Here is a 22,124-nt window from a genome sequence, read left to right as displayed (position 1 = left end):
TTATTGCATTTCCACTACATTCCATATACCATTCTCTGTTCCCTAGAACTAGTCTCTGTATAAAAGTCTGTCTACTGAGATTACACAATATGCATCCAAAGAATAGAGCTACAGGCCACGGATGGTTATACTATATAAAACTGAATCTTTAATGTGCAACCAGACTTGTGATTGTTGCAGCAGAATATCACAGCTACCCCCAGAAAATTCATGCAACAGGAAAACAGACATACATTAAAACCTGCTGGCTTAACTTTAAAATCATATACTGTAAGCAGTAATGATGTACATTCTCATATAATGTGTCTACTTATAATGTATGGATTCCATACAGTCACACTTCCCCTTATTTCTTCTACGTTATTTCTCTTCCCTGCAGACTATAAACATTTACTGCTTACGTAGGCCAAGATCCAACAGTGGTTTTTTTTATCCAGTGTCAGTAGAATAAAAGTTTCCCCTTTTCCCCCTACCTGCTGCAGTGCTCTTTGCTTTTTAGAGTGCAGAGAGAACTGCAGAAAAGAGAGTGGATCAATGATTATGGTGAAAATGGTGGGATCTGCCAGAAATAAACAACTGGATCTAAGTACAATCCAACTGTATAACCTTGCTTGTTCTGGATTGTAATTTCTCTGCTTTCTGATATACTGTATGTGCGAATCCTTAAACAACTTCTCTTCAACATAAATGTTTTGCAGCTTCAAAACTGTGTTGAGTGCACAGTGCTTTGTTTTGGAAAAAGCTTTAGATGTAAGTTACAGTTGCTAAAAATGAATTAATGAACAACACAGCCCCTCTTTCTTTGTAATTAAGAGAATTTGTCAATGATCTCCCTTCTTTGTGTCCTCTTCAGCAAAAACCGAAGATATTCTGATTTTAACAGGCTCTGAGCAAGGGCCAATTCTCCCATTGCCAACTTTTTATGAAGCAGCATCTTCTATACTTCCTGCAGTTGGCTTCTAAATGGTTGTATTTTTGCTATTCCTCTAACACAGTACGTATTTGAGAGATAGTTTATTACACTAGGTGCTATTATTTTGCATGCCACTCTTAAATACATTTATTAACAGAAGATACGCATGTTAAATACAGAGGATGCACATAATAACAATAACAAAAGCAGCAGCAACAATAATAAATGCAATAACAAGAAGAAACGGATGCAGGAAACAGGGACAGAATCAGGGAACTTCCTAATTCCCAGTCAGACTTAAAACCTCTTTCTTTTACCCCGACCCTTCAGCAGCTGAACCTCCACATCGCCTCCAGGCGGCTTCTCGAGGGGAAACTCGCTCTTACCACTGCTCAGTCTCATCCCTCCAGGTCAGCGCAGCTCGCATGTTGCCCCTTTTATGAGCATCCCTCGGTCCCACTTTTTTTTTTATTTATTTACGCAGGACGCCAGACTGGCACCCAGGCAACACGCATGCGCAGTCGACTCCTTCCCAAGCTTCCGTTTCTTCTCGAGAGAGAGCATCCCGTGGAACGACGAAGCCTCGAAGAATACACGAGCGCCCCGAAAGGCTTTCTTGCGCATGCCCGATCCTCTTCTATGTGCGTAGCGAGATCTTAATACCGCGGGAAAGGACGGCCTCGCTGCGCCTGCGCGTAAGTCAGGCAGCCTGTCATCTCCCGTCATGTTTTTTTTTCCCGCCATCGATCTTGGCGGCGTTGTTGCCCTGGCTGATGCTTCCGTTTTCCAGAGGTGGCTGAGATTCTAGGAAAGCCCGTGAGTCTAAGAGGAAGGAGGCGAGAACTCGGTGCAGGAAGCAAGGGGAGGAAGATGATGGCTGGTAAGGATTTGCCTCTAGTCTAGAGGAAGTGGTGGGAAAGGGAGGATGGAAAGAGACAGCATTAGGTAACTTGTATCTCTCTAGAAGTTGCTGGTTTGCAGCTGTTATCCCTAATTACTCTTGATAGGGCTAGCTGGAGCGTGATTGAAATTGCACTCCAGCAACATCTGGAGGGCCCTACTCCCTTCCTGATCCTCCCCCAGTTTGATTTTTCTCCACAGGCTGGATTCTTGTAAGCAGAAATGCCATCTTAGCATGGAATATGCTGTAGGCATGCTGTTCTGTCAGTGCAAGGCTGTGGCAAACTGAAATAACATAATTTGCTTTTTGCCCTGTTGCTCCTTTGCCATTGTTGACTCTTCTGTTCCTTTTTTCCTAATGCATAAGTAAGTTGAGGCGCATACTCTCAGTAAATGAATTGTTGAGAAGGGTAAAAGACCACAGAGATACGTCATGTACTTTTCAGCCTTGCACAGATGCCATGCATCAGCCAAGGGTGATATGCTGTGGTTTGCTTGTTCTTTGCTCCAAAGATGAAAAAAGGCTTAGTGATAGAAAATCTGCAGAAATCACTGAGTGGGGTGGGATGCAACCTATAAAATATTAGCAGCAGGTGGCAACAGTTCCTTATGAACGCATTAGAAGTTGGGCCTGATGAACTTTGTGGGAAAACATACACATGATGGGATTGCCCATATTTATAGACACATACATGAGTATGAGTTTCAGGAGGCTTCCGGAGGATGCCTTTGTGTACTGATAAGACTGAAGCTCTATCCAGAAGTGCTGGCATATGGCACTCCTTGTGTAGCTATTCAGCCTTTTTCTTACAGGATTTTCCCAGGTAAAGGAAAATAAAATAAAATAACAAAGGGGAAAAGGAAAATACAGACAAGCTGCAAATTGACGTGTATTTATACACCCCATGTCTGAAGAAGTGAATTTTGATTTATAAAAGCTTGCACTGAAATAAATCTGTTAGTCTTTCAAGTGCTAGCGTATTTGGCCTCCCCCTACCCCATTTTCTTTTGCTAGCATGTTGAGATGGATTAACAGGGCTACTTCTTTGGAAAATGCTTGAAATTGAGAACACTCATCTGGAACACTTCTAACCTTCCGTGAGTGCGGCAGTGTCATTCTGGAATCATGTGGGGCTTTTATTGTGCAGTCACTTTATTGTGCTCTTGGAATTTTACAGGGGAGGAGGTGGTTTTTCTTCCCCTTGTGACAATTCCATGTTTTACTTTTACTTCCTCTATTGGTTTTCCTTCCACCATTGAAAAAAATCTGCTGAGGAAGAAAAAATAGAATAGCTTTATAATAAATATTGACTGGTAGTGCTAGGAGCCATCCACCTGGGAATACATTCTGCTGAAGTAACTTAATATATGGGTCCAAGAAGTGTAGTCACTGCTTCATTATGTCTTGCCCAGGAAAAACTACGTTCTTCAGGTTAACCCCTGGCCTTCTGCCAGTCAGTTTCAGTATGAAATCCTGAATTCTCATGAGAGAGACTGGAAGAGGCTTAGCTTCCATCTTAATAAATGAGACCGATGTCCATATAGCAGGTTTATTTAACATATTTCTGATATTTTTAATTCCTGTCAACTAAGAGTAAACCAGTTTTAGGAAAAAGCAATGATCATACAGTTGAAGAGCATAACATAACCAGGCATTACATCAGGTTCAGGCTGCTGAATGAGTCAAGGCTGCAAAGACAGTACACATTTTAATATTTACTTGCAGGGATATAAGCAATAAACACATTATGGAAGATAACAAAGAAAAGGAGCAACTTACAACAGCAGCTGGAAAATGTCTCAAGAAAGAAGAGACTGAGGCTGTTGCAGAAAGTCTAACTCATTATAAAGAGATTGAAGCAACTTCGTCTTCATCAGGTCACTTGTGTGTCAAAACACTTCCAGAAGGATGGGAAAAGATAATGAAGAAAAGGCAGACTGGCAAAACAGCAGGAAAATATGATGTATATTTTGTTAGGTAATGCTTATTCAAAATCTTGAAAATGTATTCTGGATGTTTCCTAGATGTCATTTGAGTTCAGTAGTTGATGAAGAAAGTATTTAAAAGCTGCTTGTAGTGGTTATACAGTAATAGAACACCCAGTGGACCGTGTTGGAGTAAGACTCAGGAGATCTGGGTTTGAATCCCCGCTTAGCCAGAGAAACTTAGTGGGAGAGTAAAACCACTCCTTAAATATCTCATTTACATTGAAAGCCTTGTTAGAGTCATTATAAGTCAGTTTCAGGATTGTAGCTTCTACTTTGCATCTTCAAAAATACTTTTCATTTTTTTGAAAAAGATATTCTCCCTGTCCACTGTATACTCTATTGTATGGGTAGGCAAAGTGTGGTTTACAAGCCGCATTGACAGATTGTTCTGTTAGAACCCAGGGGTGTCGTGACTTGCCATTTAAAGTCTGTCTCCCTGCCCCCAGCCTGTTTGAAGCCTGAAATAGAATGATTGGAGAGGGCAAAGATGGCCAAGTACCTTCAGTACTTTTCCAATCCAGGCCTACAAGATGTTTACATCCCGTTGATAATACCTTTTTGGCTACTATTTATGCTATAGATTTATAATACAATAACAACTTAACTGTTTCCCTCTCTTTTAGTCCTCAAGGAACAAAGCTGAGATCCAAACGAGCCCTTTTAGGATACTTCAGAAAGAACAGAGAAACTGTTCTTAAATTAGAGGATTTTGATTTTTCTGTCTCTGTTCCAAAGAGGATACAAACAGCCAATTGTTGTAGAATCAGGACTGTGGAGTCAGAAACACAGAGCTGTACCTCTGACAGCCAGAATCAAGAGCTTAGGCTGCAAACTGGTGAAGAAGAAGATATCTCTCCACAAAATCAATTTTTGAAATTTCGAATCAGGGTTGGAAAGCGGGACAAGACTTCCGTTTCTTTGCGGAGTGAGTCCACTACAGATGCTGTCTCGGAGGACTGTCATTTGAAAGCCAAGGAAAACGACAGAGTTGCCCAAACGGTTCAAATTAAGAAAGCCAGAAGTCATTCAGAAATTAGGAATTTGAATGATGACCAAAAGAGAAAACAGGGAATACCATCAAATAAAAAACAAGGGGTTGGATGCATTAAAAATTCCAGACGAAAGACTAACTTACATGCCCTTAATAGTGATAATATATGTGGTGGCAAAGTGTGCCAGAGAGGCTCAAGGAAAAGAAAAACAGACCGGAAGGATGAACTGCTGTTTTCTCAGCCCAAACTGGAGCCACATGTTCCATCAGGTACAGATGTCTTGGAACACAAGTCAGGCACAGAAAACTTAAGAAGTGGCGAAGTTCTCAGCAGGAAAGTTACTGTAGCACTTGATGTAAACCTTTCAAAATCTGAAATGGAGAGAAATGGGCTGCCTTCAGAAAACCAGGGTTTGAAAATTGCTCCCAGTGTGGATGTTAATGTTCCACAGCTGTGTGATGAGAGATGTTTTACTTCATTAAAAGGTACGTATTTCTTTTTTTTTTTTTTATCGTACCTGAATGTTTTTGTAAGATTTTAGCAGGGATATTTGCATGCTAATGGTGTGAAGGAACTTCAGGCTCCATATGGGTAAGCTGTTGGGGTGAACCCAGAAATAGTTGAATTGCTGGAGTTTTGCTTTTGTGGGAAGAAAGGTAGAAGGGTTTTGTAATTACTTTTTACCATTTTAGAGGGAGGATCTTCTACAGCAGCGTGAGAGGGGATACAAGAAGAGGAGAAAGCCAATTTGATCCCTTCCTTCTTTAGACTGAAACTTCTACTGAATCCAAGTCTCATTCTACATGTAGCCTGGGCTTTCTGTTCAAATGTGCTGTCTGTTCAAATGTGTTTGATTTTTATATTGTGTATCACCATCTCTGACAGATACTGCTTTCCTTCACTAACTTTTTTATTTTTTAATTATTTTATTATTTTTACCCTGCTTTTCTCCAAAAAAAGGACCGAAGGCAGCTTACGTCATTAAAAGGACAAGATATGAAAGCTAAAAAAATGTTATGCAATTATTTTAAAAGAATTTTATTTTATTTTAATTAATATTATTAGGTAGGCAAAAGCACTACTAAAGCATTATTTTATCTAATATTATTAGGTAAGTAAAAACACTACTGAAACATTATTTTATTTAATATTATTAGAAAGGTAAAAGCACTACTAAAACATTTTATCTAATATTATTAGAAAGATAAAAACACTAGTAAAACATTTCAAAGCAAAATACAAACCATCCCATTCCAAAATGCTCTCTCAGATAGCAGGTCACCAAGGGAAAGCCTGCCTGAAAGAAAGTTCTCTGGCCGCTTGAGAAAGGACAGCAAAGATGGGGCCACCAGATGATTATCTGTCAATGACAACAAAACTGCAGAGAGTTCCTCCACACCCAGATCACCAACATTTACTCCAGTACAGAAAAACAGGTCTAAAGTGTGCCCTGCAGCAGTGTGAGTGGGAGAAGATGTCATTTGAGACAGGCCCATGGTTGTCAGAGAGCAGGGGTCCCCAACCCCCGGTCTGTGGCTCGGTTCTGGTCCATGGCCTGGACCGGGCCATGGAGACAGATCTTCCACCCACCCCACATGCACTCCCCCCACACAACCACTTTGTGCATGTGCGCATGTGCCCACCCACACAAGTCCCCCTGCCCCTTTGTGCATGAGTGCCCCCTGCCTGTCGTGCATGTCCCCTGCTGTTTTGTGCATGAGCATCCGAGAAGGCCCTGCCCCTTTTGCACATGCGCAGGGGGGCGCCCTGCCTTCCCCAACTGGTCCACAGTGTTAAAAAGGTTGGGTATCACTGTAGAAGACACAGTCCTCAGCCATTCCTCACAAAGCTACGTTGGCATGGATGTTGAAGTCCCCCAAGACTAGCTCAGCTAGCTCAGGCAGGGAGACTTTACAGCAGTGTGAATCCTTGTTCTGTCCTAGATTCCCACTTTCAGATATACACATTCAAACCTGGAAAACTAGGGGATGTGACATCTGGTGTCAAGGGAGGGACTCATGATAGGTTACATGCAGTTCCCTGCCCTCCTCCAAGGTCTGCCCTGCTGCTGCATGGAAAAGCCTGGTGGGCAAAGCTGAGTGAGATTAGCACCCTCGTCCTCATCCAGCCAGATCTCAGCAGTACATGCCAGGTCAGCAGGCTCGTGCTCCTAGATGGTGGCTGTTTTCCCATTTACCTATGTAGCAGTTTTATGTTTTATTTGAAAAGCTCATTCATTCTAGTCAAGAAAACTAGATGTATGCTGTCATCAAATGTTCCCTCTAATTTTCCACCAGTGCTGGGGGGGTGGTCCTGCACAACACCGATGAGGTGCTACGCACTCATGCATCTTAGAGAGAAGGTTGGTTGTGACCTATAAAGTCTTATGTGACCAATGTCCAGGCTGTCTAAAAGATCACATCTCCCTATATAAGCTCCCCAGGTTTTACAAGTACCAGGGAGGTGGTTTTCTCAGTACCAGCACACTTGCAAGATACCTGATGAGGGTCTTTTCAGTGACTTCTCACAAGCTGTGGAGCTCCCTTCCCCAGGAAGCTCAGGAGGCCCTTCCAGTTCTCTCTTCTAAGAAGCCTTTGGCTGCTGAATGGGCTGCAGAGAGAGGAGGTAGCACTGGGGTATGTGGGTGTGGCATTTCACCTGTTGATACTTACGTATATGTTTAACGGGCAGAATCCTGTTGATGATTGATGAGTGTATAAGGTAAATTGTGTAATTCACCATGGCTTTGCCACTAACTAACATCTACATTGGCTTGGGCATGTCGTGAGAATGGCTGACGGACGCATTCCAGAAGATCTCCTGTATGGAGAGTTAGTGCAGGGAAGGCGCCCCAGAGGGAGACCACAGCTATGATGCAAGGATTTCTGCAAGTGGGATTTAAGGCCTTAGGAATGGACCTCAACCGATGGGAAACCCTGACATCTGAGAGTTCAGACTGGAGGCAGGCTATGCAGCATGGCCTCTCCCAATTTGAAGAGACCCTTGTCCAGCAGGCCAAGGCAAAGAGGCAGTCACGAAACCAGCAAAATCAGGGAGCTGGACAGGGGACAGATTGTATTTGTCTTCAGTGTGGAAGGGACTGTCACTCTCGAATTGGCCTTGTCAGCTACACTAGGCGCTGTTCCAAGACCTCTATTCGGAGCATGTTACCATAGTCTCTCAAAACTGAAGGATGCCTACCTACCAGTATAAGAAATGTTTGACATTTCTACTTCATTACTCATTTTAATTCATTGTATAAGCAAGAGTCCTTGACAAACCTACCTAGTAAAACCATAGTCTCTCGAGACTGAAGGATGCCTATTAACAAGGCACTGGTTGCATTATGATGCACATGCCCAGTTGTATAGCAGGTGCACATATCTAGTCACACAACTGACACATCACTACAGTAATTAGTACCATTTTGCTGCCACAAGTTAAGCAATTTAATTTATGCATGCATAAATTATCCAAAGGATTCTAGTCAATCTTTAACAATTGGTTTTAAGTTAATTTTTTTAATTAAATATGGTTAATTACATTTCTAAGATTAGAATTTATGTGTTTCAAAGGTTCTGTTTTTGCTGCCATTTTGTAAGCTGATTGGGTCCCTAAATCTGAAGAAAGGTGGAAAATAAATGAAATGAAATGAATAAATAAATAAATAAATAATAAAGGATTGAGTAACACTTGTCAAATTTATAAGAATTAATCATATGCATTTGTTTTTCACAATGCATTGCAACAGAGAAACGTATTCAAAGAACTCAAGTGGAAAGAAGGAAAACTAGTCCATATTTTTCCAGTAAATTCACCAAAGAAGGTAAGTAGCTTTCTGTGCAAATGATGTGTGAGATACAATCTAATGCAATCTATTGCTTAGTCCTAGTTATTTTTACTTGGAAGTAAGTCAAATTGATTGCATATCACGTGCTAAATATTATGGATGTCTATTTAGAAATGAATTCCCGAGACTATATGCCAATTAAAAATGCATTGAATTCATTTACTCATCTCCAACTTCTATGTGACCAGGAAATGCTGCAGTCATCTTCATTTATAGAGCCCTTCTCCCCCTCCAGTTTGAGTCATTATTAATATATGGATAATAATAGTTATTTCAAGGCGTGTCAAATTAATGTTAGCATTTTGCCTAATTGAACAGTTGCCTAGAATCTGGTGTATGTGGTACTGAGGGAGAAAATTATATCTGAGTACTGGGAATTCCTTCTAGAAGGTAAATGTAACTCACAAGCTGAGATAGTGCAAACTGACATTGATGTGATGGGCAGCTGTGGCTGTCTGTGTTAACGAGCCAGTATGAAACCTAGTTTGCATCCTCCTTTCCTTAGAAAAGCCTGCTTTCCATTTTAATCAAGCCATAGTTCTCTCCCATGACCACACTTGCAGTAGCTGTGGTTCACTTAAAATGGATAGGCAAATATGGTCCTCCAGAAATATGTAGGCAACTGTTACATACAGCACTGATGTTACCTGTCTGTCATGGGTTTGGAGGGAAAGTTCCATCCTATGGGGAGTGGAAGGCGGGACATCAGGAGGAGGGGCTATACTGTATATATATGTGGAGCTTGTGTGGAGAAGTTTAGGAGAAGCTGGAGAAGAGCTGAGAGAAGAAGCTTGAGTGGGAGTCTGTGTGTCAGACAGGGTACTACTGTGTGTCAGTCAGTACCAACCTGATAGGTTCAGGTGTCTGTATGGTGAGCCAGAACTGATAGGTTCAGGGTCTGTGCTTCAAGTTAAGTGTTCTGTGTGAACCAAACTGTGTGTATGTATGATTGAGACTAAGCCACGTTACTGTATCTTATTCACTTGATCATTTTATTTTCCCTGTGTGTTGTTTAAATAAACCTTATTCCTTTATTTGTTAAAAATCCATCCCTGGTCTGTGTGACTTCTTATAGGGAATGGTTGGTGGCAGCTTAGTGAAAGTGGGGCATATCCCAGTAGGTCTGGGTTTGTCGCATTGATTGGTGTCCAGCGTGTGGGATACGACTGGTCCAGTTGTCCAGTGGTCCAGCAAAGCCTTGGCAAGTGTGCCCAGAGCAAGGGGGGTCTAGTCAGGGACAATCTGAGGGCGCGTAGGTAATCTTCTAGGCGTACCTCACGGGGAGGTGCGCTAGTGGAAGAACGTGCCAACTGGGGACTAGATTAGGGAGCTCTGAGGCAACCTGTTTTGGCGGGAAAAAAGCTGAGGCAAAACTGGGTAAAGTAGCAGTGATCTAGCCTGTCTGCTGAGAGGCCTAGCAGAGGGGGGTAGACTCTGGCTTGCAACAGTTGCAAGTTAGTGCTGAAGAACAGCAGCAATCTATAGAAAGCTGGTTCTGAGGCAAAAGAGAGAAGAAGAAAAAAGTGGTCGCTTTATTTTGAGGCTTGACTTTTGAAAGCAGCCTGTTCTGGGGGGGGATTATGCCCTTGACTCGAAGCCAAATGGCAGAAATGGGTGAAGTGAAAGACCCCCAGGTTGACCAAGGTTCTGAGGATGAATTTGGCTCAGTGCAGGGTGACAGCACGGGGGAACAGAACTCAGAGCTCAGGAAAATGCTCATAGCCCAACAGCATGAACTGAGGATGAGGCAATTTGAAATGGAGGAAAGATTAGAGAGAGAAAAAATGGAGGAAAGGGAAAGGGAGAAACAACGGCAATTTGAATTAGAGAGAGAGAGAGAGAGAATGGAGAGAGAAGAAAGATTGGAGAGAGAGAAAATTGCTCTGGAAAAAGAAAGAATGGCGTTTGAGTTAAGAAAATTGGAACTGATGAATCAGAACAATAATAACAATAGGGATTCTGAGGGAGGCCAATTGTCTAAAGCTGACCTGAAGAAATTCCCTGTGTACCACAAGGGAGATTGCCCTGAGGTGTTCTTTTCCTTAGTGGAAAGAGCGTTTGTGGACTTCTCAGTGAGGGAAACTGAGAAGATGACCATTATGCGATCTTTAATCAGTGGCAACCTGGCAGAAGTCTATGCAGAGATGCCAGAGGAACTGATGAAAGATTTTGCAGAGTTTAAAAAACTGGTGTTTGCCAGACATGGGATAAATGCGGAACAGCTGAGGCAAAGATTCAGGTCACTCACCAAGAAACCAGAGCAGACTTTTACCCAAGTGGGGGCCCAACTGATGAGGCTGCTAGAGAAATGGCTATCTCAGGAGGGAACAGAGACCTTTCAGCAGCTCAAAGACTTGATAGCGCTGGAACAGTTCTATTCAGTCCTGCATGGGGAACTGAAGTTCCAGGTGAGGGAAAGGAAACCGAAATCTGTGGCGGAAGCAGCCGAGATCGCAGATTTTATTTCCCAAATAAGAAAGCCCTTGGGTGAGGGGAAATCGATAGGTAAACCTAAGGAGACCTACAGCAAGTACTCTCAGGGACCAGGGAGAAGCCAGCAAGGGGGAGGGACCCATGGTGAAGGGAAGCCCTCAGACATGAAACCAAGACCTCAGATTTTGGAGGGAAAACCAAAACAAGATGAGAAAGACTCCAAATACAGCAGAAAATGTTATTTCTGTCAAGGAAAGGGCCATCTAATCTCAGAGTGTGAGAAATTAAAGCAGCTAAAAGGAAATGTGCCTCATGATTCGAGTGGAACCAAGCCAAAAGCTGTGTTCTGTGTCCAGAAAGAGCAAAGCTCCTTGCCACTGAGGGAGCCTGTTGCCATGGCTACTCAATCTGGAACAGTGACATCTGCTGATCAGGCTGAGGAAAATGGTCCTCTTGTGGAGGTCAGGCGCTGCTTACTTGTGAGAACAGATTCTCAGTTGTTTGAAACAGCAGGGGTGGACGTAGGAATACTTGACCATCAGTATCGGGGGTTAAGGGATACTTGTTCCCAGGTGACCCTGTGCCATCCAGATATTATTCCTAGGGAGTATATCATCCCAAATGAGAGCCTAAAGGTGGCAGGGATTGAGGGACAGGTGATCTCACTGCCAGTAGCGGAGGTACCTGTGAGCTTTCAAGGCTGGAGGGGAGTTTGGCGGCTAGCGATTTCATCGACTCTGCCAGCAGCCGTGCTCGTGGGAAATGACCTGGCTGAACATGTGAAACGGGTGCTAGTGATTACACATTCACAAGCCACCACGGGGACAGTTCAGGGGGGTAATGATGAGCCCGAGACGGAAGCAGGTGGGGGGAGTTCCAAAGCTGTGGTGGAAACCTTAACCACAAACAGCCGATTTGGCCAAGAGCAAAAGGCAGACGCCACTCTCCAAAAATGTTTTGAACAGGTGACAGACGCCCAGCTAACACCTGAGACCCCAGTGAGATTTTGTGAGAGAAAGGGAATTTTATCTAGAGAGACCCTGAGGAATATCTCAAAAGGGGGAGATGGGATCAGAAGTCAGCTAGTGGTACCTGAAAAGTATCGCCCCATGATCTTACAAAGGGGGCACTCTGACATGTTTGCTGCGCACTTAGGGGTGAACAAAACACAGCAGAGAATCACACAGAATTTTTACTGGCCTGAAATAGGGAAGCAGATCAAAGAATTCTGTAAACAATGTGATGTGTGTCAAAGGCAGGGGAATAGCCGCGACAGGACCAAAGCAAAGTTGTGCCCTTTGCCTGTGATTGACACTCCGTTCAAATGCATAGGGGTGGATATTGTGGGACCTTTGCCCAAGGCCACAAAGAGGGGGAACAGGTTCATTCTCACCATTGTGGACCATGCCACGGGGTACCCTGAAGCCATTCCCTTGACTAACATTGAAACTAACACAGTGGCAGATGCCTTGGTGGGGTATATGTCCAGGATGGGATTTGCCTCAGAAATAATCACAGATTTGGGTGCATCGTTCACATCGAAGCTCATGAAACGCTTATGGCAAATCTGTGGAATTAAGCACAAGGAAACCACTGCCTATCACCCTGAAAGTAATGGGTTAAGTGAGAAGTTCAATGGGACTCTAATGCGCATGATTAGGGCTTACTTGGCAGAGAATCCAAACAATTGGGACCAGAAGCTGTAATCCCTTTTGTTTGCTTATCGATCAGTGCCACAAGCCAGTACCGGGTTCAGTCCGTTTGAACTTTTATTTGGGAGAAGGGTGAAAGGGCCCCTTGATTTGATCAAACAAAATTGGGAGCAGATCACCCAGGATGACCCACAAGACGTTGTGACATACATAGACACCTTGATGAATGACCTAAAGAGAAACCTAGAGCTAGCAGCAGAAAACCTGCAAGCTCAGAAGGTCAGACAGAAAACATGGTATGACCACAAAGCTAGAGAGAGGCACTTTGACCCAGGGGAGGAAGTGCTTTGGCTTAGGCCCTGCAGAGAGAACAAACTGCAGCTCAAATGGGCAGGACCATATAGGGTCATTTCCAAGATGTCAGACCTGAACTACCTTATAGAGCAGGAGGAGAACCAAGCAAGGAGGGTGGTTCATGTGAATGCCCTAAAACCCTACTACAGAGGGGAACAGAGGGTTTTATTTGCGATAAAAGCAGCTGAGAGTGAGGAAGCTGAATTACCCTTCTGGGAGGGTAGAGGGGAAGTAAAATACAACCCAGAGGAGGTAAAGATCAGTCCTGCACTCACCCAAGACCAGCAGCAAGAATTAAAAATGCTGCTCATCAAATACCAAAGGGTGTTTTCCAATAAGCCGGGGATCGTGAAGGGAGTGATGCATCGGATCCACACAGGGGATGCACCCCCGCAAGCAGTATCCCCATACCGAGTGACGGGACCCTATAGGGACAAGGTGCGGAAGGAGCTGGACGAGATGCTTAGGGAGAACATAATCGTCCTCTCTTCTAGTCCTTGGTCCTCTCCGATAGTCCTAGTGGACAAGCCTGATGGGAGCATTAGGTTTTGTGTAGATTACAGGAAATTAAACCGCGTAACCACTCCTGATGCCTACCCAATGCCCAGGCTAGACAACCTGATTGAAACCATAGGGGGTTGTCGGTTCATCTCATCATTGGACCTGGTAAAGGGATATTGGCAATTAAGAATTGATCCCAGGGATCAAGAAAAGACCGCCTTTTGCAGCCCTTTTGGTCTCTATGAGTTTCGAGTCCTGAGCTTTGGTCTCAGAAATGCACCAGCCACATTCCAAAGGCTGATGGACCAGACCTTAGCAGGGCTCAGTGACTTTACTGTGGCCTACATTGACGACATAGGGATCTTCAGTAATACCTGGGAAGATCAACTGAAACACCTGGAGTTAGTGCTGCAGAGGTTAAGTGCAGCAGGGCTAACAGTAAAGGCGAGCAAGTGTCAGCTGGGTAGCCCAGAAATAAAATACTTGGGTCACATGGTAGGGGGAGGAATGATCAAACCCCTAGAGGCCAAGATAGAAGCAGTTCGTGATTGGCCCAGACCCAACACCAAGAGAAAAGTCAAATCATTTCTTGGGTTGGTGGGCTACTACAGAAAGTTCATCCCGAGGTTTAGCGAGATGGCGACTCCGCTGACCGATCTGACGAGGAAGAAGACTGATGACCGCATCCCGTGGACCAGCGACTGTGAGAAGGCGTTCCAGAGGTTGAAGGAGGCCCTCACCAACTATCCAGTGCTGCGTGCTCCAGACTTCGACCGGGAGTTCATCATCTACACCGATGCGTCTAACAGCGGGGTAGGAGCAGTTCTTTGCCAGGAGGATGAAAATGGTGACCAGCATCCAGTGTCCTACCTGAGTAGGAAACTCCAGAAAGGTGAGAGACATTTGGCAACCGTGGAGAAGGAGTGCCTGGCCATAGTCTACGCGATCCAGAAGGCCAAGCCTTACATCTGGGGAAGACATTTTACTCTGTGCACTGACCATTCACCACTGCAATGGTTAAAGATAATGAAAACCCACAATAGTAAACTTATGAGGTGGGCTTTAAACCTGCAGGACTATGACTTTGAAGTGAAGGTGGTCAGAGGGTCAGTGAACTGTGTTGCTGACGCCTTGTCAAGAAGACCTGAAGAATGAAGACGGCGAAAGAAACATGGACTATGTATATATTTTGGTGACAAAAGGTTAAATGTACTTGTGTATTAAAAACATGATTGGTTTGTATGAATAAAGGTAATTTGATGTATTGTAAATGTTATTGTTTAAATGCCTAATTGATATGGTTAACTTAGAGTGTAAGTATAAGTAAGTATGGTATTGTATGTTATTATATGACTGTTTTTGTATGTTTTGGGTCCAGGTTGTTTTTTGGTGAAAAGCACCTTAGCTTTCCCCCTACAAAACAACTTATAAAGAGGGGAGGTGTTACATACAGCACTGATGTTACCTGTCTGTCATGGGTTTGGAGGGAAAGTTCCATCCTATGGGGAGTGGAAGGCGGGACATCAGGAGGAGGGGCTGTACTGTATATATATGTGGAGCTTGTGTGGAGAAGTTTAGGAGAAGCTGGAGAAGAGCTGAGAGAAGAAGCTTGAGTGGGAGTCTGTGTGTCAGACAGGGTACTACTGTGTGTCAGTCAGTACCAACCTGATAGGTTCAGGTGTCTGTATGGTGAGCCAGAACTGATAGGTTCAGGGTCTGTGCTTCAAGTTAAGTGTTCTGTGTGAACCAAACTGTGTGTATGTATGATTGAGACTAAGCCACGTTACTGTATCTTATTCACTTGATCATTTTATTTTCCCTGTGTGTTGTTTAAATAAACCTTATTCCTTTATTTGTTAAAAATCCATCCCTGGTCTGTGTGACTTCTTATAGGGAATGGTTGGTGGCAGCTTAGTGAAAGTGGGGCATATCCCAGTAGGTCTGGGTTTGTCACAGCAACAACTCCCCGATTCTCTCACGGTTGGTTAGACTAGCTAGTGCTTGTAGGAAATGTAGTCCGACAACATCTGCATAGCCACAGTTCCTCACCCCTAGTTTAAAACACTAGCTGTGAAAAAGAAGGTAAGACTAAAGAACGGCTCCTTCTCTCGGTTTGTTTTGGCTACCAAAAATGGCTGCCATTTTCATTTCCTAGTATGGACTGCAAATTGGTCAGGGAGGTAAAAGAGGAATATTCATAAGATAATGAGGCATACCTTAATATTCTTTGGCACTAATCTTATAGAGGCTGTTGAAACAGTTGTGTAGGATAGAAATAACCTGATCTCTCTTCGGAAAGTATAAACTGTAACACATTGTCTCCTGGGATGCAGGTGGATTTGAATGAATCTGTAGTATTTTTTTAATCACTTTGAACTTTCAATTGTCTGTATATAGCTCCAAGCCCACCTAGAAGAAAAGCTTTTAAGAAATGGATTCCACCTCGCTCTCCTTTTAATTTGGTCCAAGAAACATTGTTCCATGATCCATGGAAGCTACTAATTGCAACAATATTTCTGAATAAGACCTCAGGTAAATAAAAGGAAGCAGTATGCTCTCTCTTGGACTCCCCCTGAACAGCAGAACAAGATGGAGTTGTTTTTCTGTCAGGATATAATCTACTGAAGAGCGCGCATGAATCGGCCAGTTTCCTCAGGGGTGAGCAACTTGTACCCTCCATCTATTGTTGAGCTGCAGTTCCTTAGGTGACGTTGAAGAAGGATGGGAATTGCAACCCAGCAACATCTGGAGGACCGCAACTGCCCACTCCTGGACTAGCAAATGAAACCAGTCCTGTGTTTCCCACTGGATACTGACCAGATGTTAAAGACATGTACAAATGGCTTTGCCCAAGTGGTTTCCTGATTTACACATCATTTTAGCTAGTGGTGGGCAGGACAGGGAGGAGAAGAGAAGAGGGGCAACGTTGACCTTAGCCTTGCAAACTAAATTCCTGCTATTAAAATGAAGATTAAATGAGGCTGAATATATTGTGCAAGATTGCCATCACACATTCAGTTAAAAAACATTATTAGTAGTTTTCTGATGACTGTACCAAGACTACAATATATATTTCTGCTCCCTAAGGCTGCTTCACACGAGATGAATTTTCATTGGAGGTCATGTATCTGTTGGGAGGTCCCAGAATCTTACAGGCGGCCAAAAGCTATGTAGAGCAGCACAATTCATGCCAAGTGAAAACGTTTGTGAAGAAATTTAGTGCAGACCTTTCCATTCATGTTATTTTCAGACTTTCATGTTATTTCTGACCAGGAAAGATGGCCATTCCGGTCCTGTGGGAATTTTTAAAGAAATATCCGTCAGCTACAGTGGCGAGAACTGCTGACTGGAAGGAAATGTCAGAGCTACTTAAACCCCTTGGCTTGTATGAACTCAGAGCGAAGACCATCATCAAATTTTCAGGTAGCCTTTCTTGTACATATAATAGCAGTACCTAGAATAAAGTGTAGTGGGTCTTTTTGTTTAGTGTTCAGCATGCTTTGCACTGGCCAGGGTAAACCCTTGGCTACACCCTGTGAAACCTTGACTCCACTTTTCCTTGTATAAATACTGTGGTTTTGGATTCCCACTGCTTAGAAAACCAGGAACTCCAGACTACATAATAATCTCTTCCTGACTAATTGAAGATATTAGCAGTGGTGCAGTTTTCTGTAGCAGCAATGTATTTTATTCAGTTTTTTACATCATTGTGATTTGTTTCACTTCATGTAAGTAGGATTTCACAAATAGAAAAGTACTAGAATTCTTAAAAGTTTGCCTTGGATCTTTTATTGTGATGCACTTTTGTTTCCTAGATGAATATTTGGTCAAACAATGGAAATATCCTATTGAGTTGCATGGGATCGGGAAATATGGAAATGACTCTTACAGGATCTTCTGTGTCAATGAGTGGAAAGAGGTAACACATGCTGCCCTGTGTTTAAATTGAGGAAAGGCACGGATTACTAATTTAGCAGTGTTTCTGGAATGGAATGGCCCACTCTTGATTCTAAACGCCCTTTCTCCTGTGATTCAGGATGTACAATCACTTTTGGAATAGCAGACTAATTGTGTTCTCTGCAGAACTCACATAAAAGGACTTGCCTTACTGCAGTACTGCCAGTTGCCCCTATTCAGGCCTTGCCAAAGCAGCAGAAACAGTTGGCTCTGTGAAAGTGGTTTTAGGCATCCAGGAGGAAGTGGGACTACCTAGACACTTTTGAACTTCACCCTCAGGGCCATCAGCATGGCCCTAGGTGGGGTTAACAGACGCTACTGCCAATAGTACAGTGGTGCCCCGCATAACGAGCGATTCTTTTAACGACGAATCCGCATAGCGATGTATTTTTTGCGATCGCAAAAGCGATTGCATTGCGATGTTTTAAATGGTAAAACATCACATTGCGATGATCGGTAAGCGTTTCGCTTACCGATTTTCGCATAGCAATGTTTTCAAAACAGTTGATCGGTGGTTCCAAAATGGCCACCCGCTGTGTTTTTGCCTGGATTCCTCACTTACCGGGCAGCGAAAATGGCGGCCGCATGGAGGACCTTCGCATAACAGTGAGTTTTTTGCCCATAGGAACGCATTAAACGTGGTTTAATGCATTCCTATGGGCATCTTTGTTCCGCATAGCGACGAATCCGTATAGCGACGATTTTTTCGGAATGGATTATTGTCGCTATGCGGGGCACCACTGTATTTTTATTTATTTATTTAAAATACTTTTCTCCTTAAAAAGGACCCAAGGTGGCTTCCAATTAAAAGACAGTATATACAGATACAAAAAAGATCAAACAAATGCTATACTAAAAAACATAACCCAAAACATTCAAAGCAATAAAGTACAACAATCCATTTGAAAGCCCCATTGAGGCAGCCAGTAACTCAGGGAAAGCTTTCCTGAAGAGAAAGGTCTTTGCCTGCTTGCAGAAGGATAGCAAAGATGGGGCCAGTCTGGCCTCCAATGACTGGGAGCAGCAATAGTAAAGACATGTACTTTCCTGTGTACCCACCAAATGCACCTTTGTGAAGGTGGTGAATGTAAAAGAGATCTTTTAATAGCACTTTAAATATATGAACTGCTGCTGTTGCAGAGTGGGCTTCCATGAAATAAAACAGCTACTAAGGCACACTATAAGACCAACTCACTTTTCCACTATTTCTAGATGTTACAACATCTCAAAAGCTTCACCCTATTTTTGTTTCCTCAAAAAGAAGACAAATGTATTTCAATAAAACTTAAATGTTGGAATTAGCGCAATAAGCTGCAAAATGGATTTCTTTGTCTATTTAATCATTTTAAACATGATAAAATTGGCTTTTTGAACTAAAATTAATCTTGACTTTCTTTCAGGTTCAACCACAAGACCATAAGCTGAATGTATATCATACTTGGCTTCAGGAAAACTATAAGAAACTGAACCATAATAATTAGCACTGCATGCACATGCCTTACTGTCTTTTAAAAATCTGGCAGATGCTAGTGTCCCTTTTAGTTACTATAAAATGAAACCAGTATTTTTATATACATGATAGTGCACTCTGGACATTTTATTAAATAATATTTGTATATAATGTTGTTCAAAAGCTGTAATTAAAGTCAACTAAGAACTTTTAATATAACGGCTTCTAAATTGTTCATTATGATGTATTAATAACATATTGTTCATTAATAATGCATTAATAATACAAATCTTAGTGGTACATAGATGTGGAATTGATGCAGTTAAATATAGCATTTTCCAAAGTCCTTGTAATGTATTGTACTGGAGGTACACATCAAACTGGACTTCACTGTTTCGTTAAATGCTGCCATTTAACCTCTCCTATTAAAATACCTTTCTTAGGAGCACGTTACTTATTTAAATGCCTGCTTGAAAAGACAGACCTTTGCCTGACAAGTACAAATCCCATTGTCCCTGATACTTGGCCATGTTGGCTGATAGTTCTGAGTCCAAAGCAGCTGGTCAGGCAAAGATTCTTCCCACCTCCGTAGGGAGCGCCTTTATTCCACCAACAGGTTTCAGCCAACCTAAACTAGTGTTTCTGTTTAAAGGTTGGTTATGGCTGGGATTCTGTTCATGTTAGCTGCTGAAAAACTCTTCCATAGCTCAAAACTGCTAGACGACTGATAAGGTTGAGAGGAAATGATTTCCTATACAAAGTGTCAACAGTTACCTTCATTCTGTTTCCACACATTTAGTCCAAACTTTTACTGACAACTGGGAATAATTTGGCATGACCCTGTCACATTCTCAGGGGATTCAGCAGGTGAAAGTCCGATAAGCCAGTCCAATGTCAGAAGTCCGGGAGATCAAAACAGATGCTGAATTGTCAAAACCAAAACACAAACCGTAGTCCAAAGTCCGAGTGCCAAGGGTCAGGAGAGCAAGGTCGTTCAGGATAAACCAGAGTGTGGACGCAAGCCAGGGAATTGACTTGATGTTTCTATGAGAAGCATGCCAGCTTCAGATCTACCTGTTGTAAGTTTCTGCTGGAGCGTATCCCTAACTCTGAGGGGAGGGAGGGAGGATAAATTGACAGTGATTCATTACTGATTGCAGCTGTCTGTGATAACGAGGGCCTCCAATTCCACTAATTGCCGCCCACTTCCCTGGGCTGCAATTAACTCATCCAATTCCAGGTCTTCTTCAGCTGAACTCATGACAGACCCCTTGAAACCAGTCCTATAACTTGAAATTTCTGTAAGTACCATGTTCTCATATTTTAATGATGTGCATTGTCTAATATCAGGACTTAGCAAAGTGTGTTCTAGGATGTAAGGTCCTTAATGTTTAGAATGGTAGACATGAACCAGGGGAAACGTTGGGTTCAGAACCCTACTATGCCACAAATTACTATCACTTTGAGCCTCACCTATTTTACAGGATTTTAACTGAGATAAGTCAGGACTGTTTTAAAGATACAATAGGACAGTTGCTAGATCCATGTTTGCAAACCTAAACTCTTACAAGGAAGAGCAGGATAAAATATGATCAGGTGTCTCATCAATTCTGATTTATGGCAATCCTTTTTTCAGAATGTTCAGCGAATACTCCAGTTGTTTACCATTCCTTTCTTCTGGGGGAACCTTGGAACTGTGCAGCTTGCCCAGGGCCACACAGGATGGCTCCATTTGCAGGAGGCATAGTGGGAAATTGAACTCCCAACCTCTTGCTTTGCAGTCAGATACTTAAACCACTGGGCTATCCAGCCTGCTACAACATAAAAAGTATAAATAGAAGTAATCTAGTTGCACTCAAGATGACAGGCTAGAGCAAATGAAATCCATACTGTGCATCTCACTCACTGAAGAGACTTTCTGTGAATCCCCTACTTTCAGCCTCAGCTGCACTTTGTGCAATAAAAGGAAAACATTTGTCCTCAATTACCAGTTTAATGTAAGAGTTTTGTAGGGTTTTTTTTGGTAGGGCACTTTAGTATTACAAAGTGCTACACGTGTTGCATGTTACTCTGTTTTGGAGATGAAACATGAAATTTTCCTTCATGGTTGGATACTTCTTATTCAATGGCAACAAAAAAATTTAAAAAGAAAGTTACCAACATAAGCACTCCAGAATTGTGTAGTTCCTTAAGGCTTTTTCTTCAACAGAAATATCAAATAGATACTGTACTTCATTCATTTAATGATGTGGAATTCAGACCATAGAGCTTTGTAACACAGTGGCCAGAAGTGGTGTTTGTATGTGGTTTACTTAACTTGCCATGTCTAAAGGTAAAGGTTCCCCTTGACATTTAGTCCAGTTGTGTCCAACTCTAGGGTGCAATGCTCATCCCCGTTTCCAAGCCATAGAGCCAGTGTTTGTCCAAAGACAGTTTCTGTGGTCACGTGGCCAGCGCGACTAGACACAGAACGCCGTTACCTTCCCACCGAGGTGGTACCTATTTATCTGCTCGCATTTGCATGCTTTCGAACTGCTAGGTTGGCAGGAGCTGGGACAAGTGATGGGAGCTCACTCTGCTGCGTGGATTCGATCTTACGACTACTGGAATTCTGACCCTGCAGCACAGAGGCTTCTGTGGTTTAACCCACAGCTCTAGCACGTCCCTTTTTGCCATGGCTACTTCTGGCTAATTATGAGATGCCAGGGCACATCTCGATTGCACAATCAGGTGTATGACCAGCAAGCCATTGCACTTTGTGAGTTAACTGTAATTAGCCATGGCAGGTTACTCAAAACATGAGCAAATCTCAGTGCGAGCTGGTAATTCATTCATGAAGTTTTTGAATAGGTGTAAACTGAGTTTTGCTGCAGACCAGTACAGACCCATCTGAAGTTTGTAAAGTACCTTTTTTGTGTGTGTTTCATAAAAAGCTGGTGGATGAATAATACGTAAATTATTCTTCTATATGCACAAGCCTATTGCCAACTGCTGACGTGGGAAGTGCAGATGTAGGGCTATGTCAGTTGCGCTCAAAGCCCTCCCAACCATGAGGCAGAATGAAGCGGCTGCCTCTGGTGGAAGAAACTGGGTCGGGGCCCTGGCTAGATAGTCTGGTGGGATCAGGTGCAGC

General features: G+C 42.9%; 2 protein-coding genes across 6 annotated transcripts in view; one reads left to right on the top strand and one right to left on the bottom strand.

The window, feature by feature from the left end:
• The window catches only part of IFT122 (intraflagellar transport 122), an 84,214-nt gene extending 82,663 nt beyond the window's left edge, over nt 1-1,551 (bottom strand). For all 4 annotated transcript variants that reach the window (XM_072989482.2, XM_072989483.2, XM_072989484.2 and 1 more), the window contains exon 1: nt 1,300-1,551. In XM_072989482.2, coding sequence (XP_072845583.2) covers nt 1,300-1,340 — 41 coding nt within the window. In that variant the 5' untranslated portion in view covers nt 1,341-1,551. The remainder of the gene's footprint in view (nt 1-1,299) is intronic.
• MBD4 (methyl-CpG binding domain 4, DNA glycosylase) lies at nt 1,551-19,436 on the top strand. 2 transcript variants are annotated; one of them, XR_012083500.2, is made up of 8 exons: nt 1,551-1,793; nt 3,540-3,791; nt 4,426-5,279; nt 8,546-8,620; nt 15,982-16,116; nt 16,835-17,007; nt 17,400-17,503; nt 18,942-19,436. XR_012083500.2 is itself a non-coding variant. In XM_020791435.3 (8 exons), exons 2-8 carry the CDS (start codon nt 3,562-3,564, stop codon nt 19,020-19,022), a joined length of 1,629 nt encoding a protein of 542 aa, XP_020647094.3. In that variant the 5' UTR covers nt 1,551-1,793; nt 3,540-3,561; the 3' UTR covers nt 19,023-19,436. The 2 variants fall into 2 exon arrangements, 1 of the variants encoding a protein (XP_020647094.3); XM_020791435.3 differs by having other exon boundaries at nt 16,858-17,007.
• The last annotated feature ends 2,688 nt before the right edge of the window (nt 19,437-22,124 follow it).

The sequence above is a fragment of the Pogona vitticeps genome, chromosome 2 (assembly GCF_051106095.1).
Source record: "Pogona vitticeps strain Pit_001003342236 chromosome 2, PviZW2.1, whole genome shotgun sequence".
Lineage (NCBI taxonomy): Eukaryota > Metazoa > Chordata > Lepidosauria > Squamata > Agamidae > Pogona > Pogona vitticeps.
Note: the sequence above shows the minus strand (reverse complement) of the source record. Positions and strands in the feature narration are given on the sequence as shown.

What these genes read in the sequence shown, in the direction of transcription:
- MBD4 (XM_020791435.3), top strand. Translation starts at nt 3,562, where the DNA reads ATGGAAGATAACAAAGAAAAGGAGCAACTTACAACAGCAGCTGGAAAA. An exon ending in TATGATGTATATTTTGTTAG is followed by an intron (nt 3,792 to 4,425) that starts GTAATGCTTATT and finishes CCTCTCTTTTAG; the next exon opens with TCCTCAAGGAACAAAGCTGA. An exon ending in ATTTCTGAATAAGACCTCAG is followed by an intron (nt 16,117 to 16,857) that starts GTAAATAAAAGG and finishes ATTTCTGACCAG; the next exon opens with GAAAGATGGCCATTCCGGTC.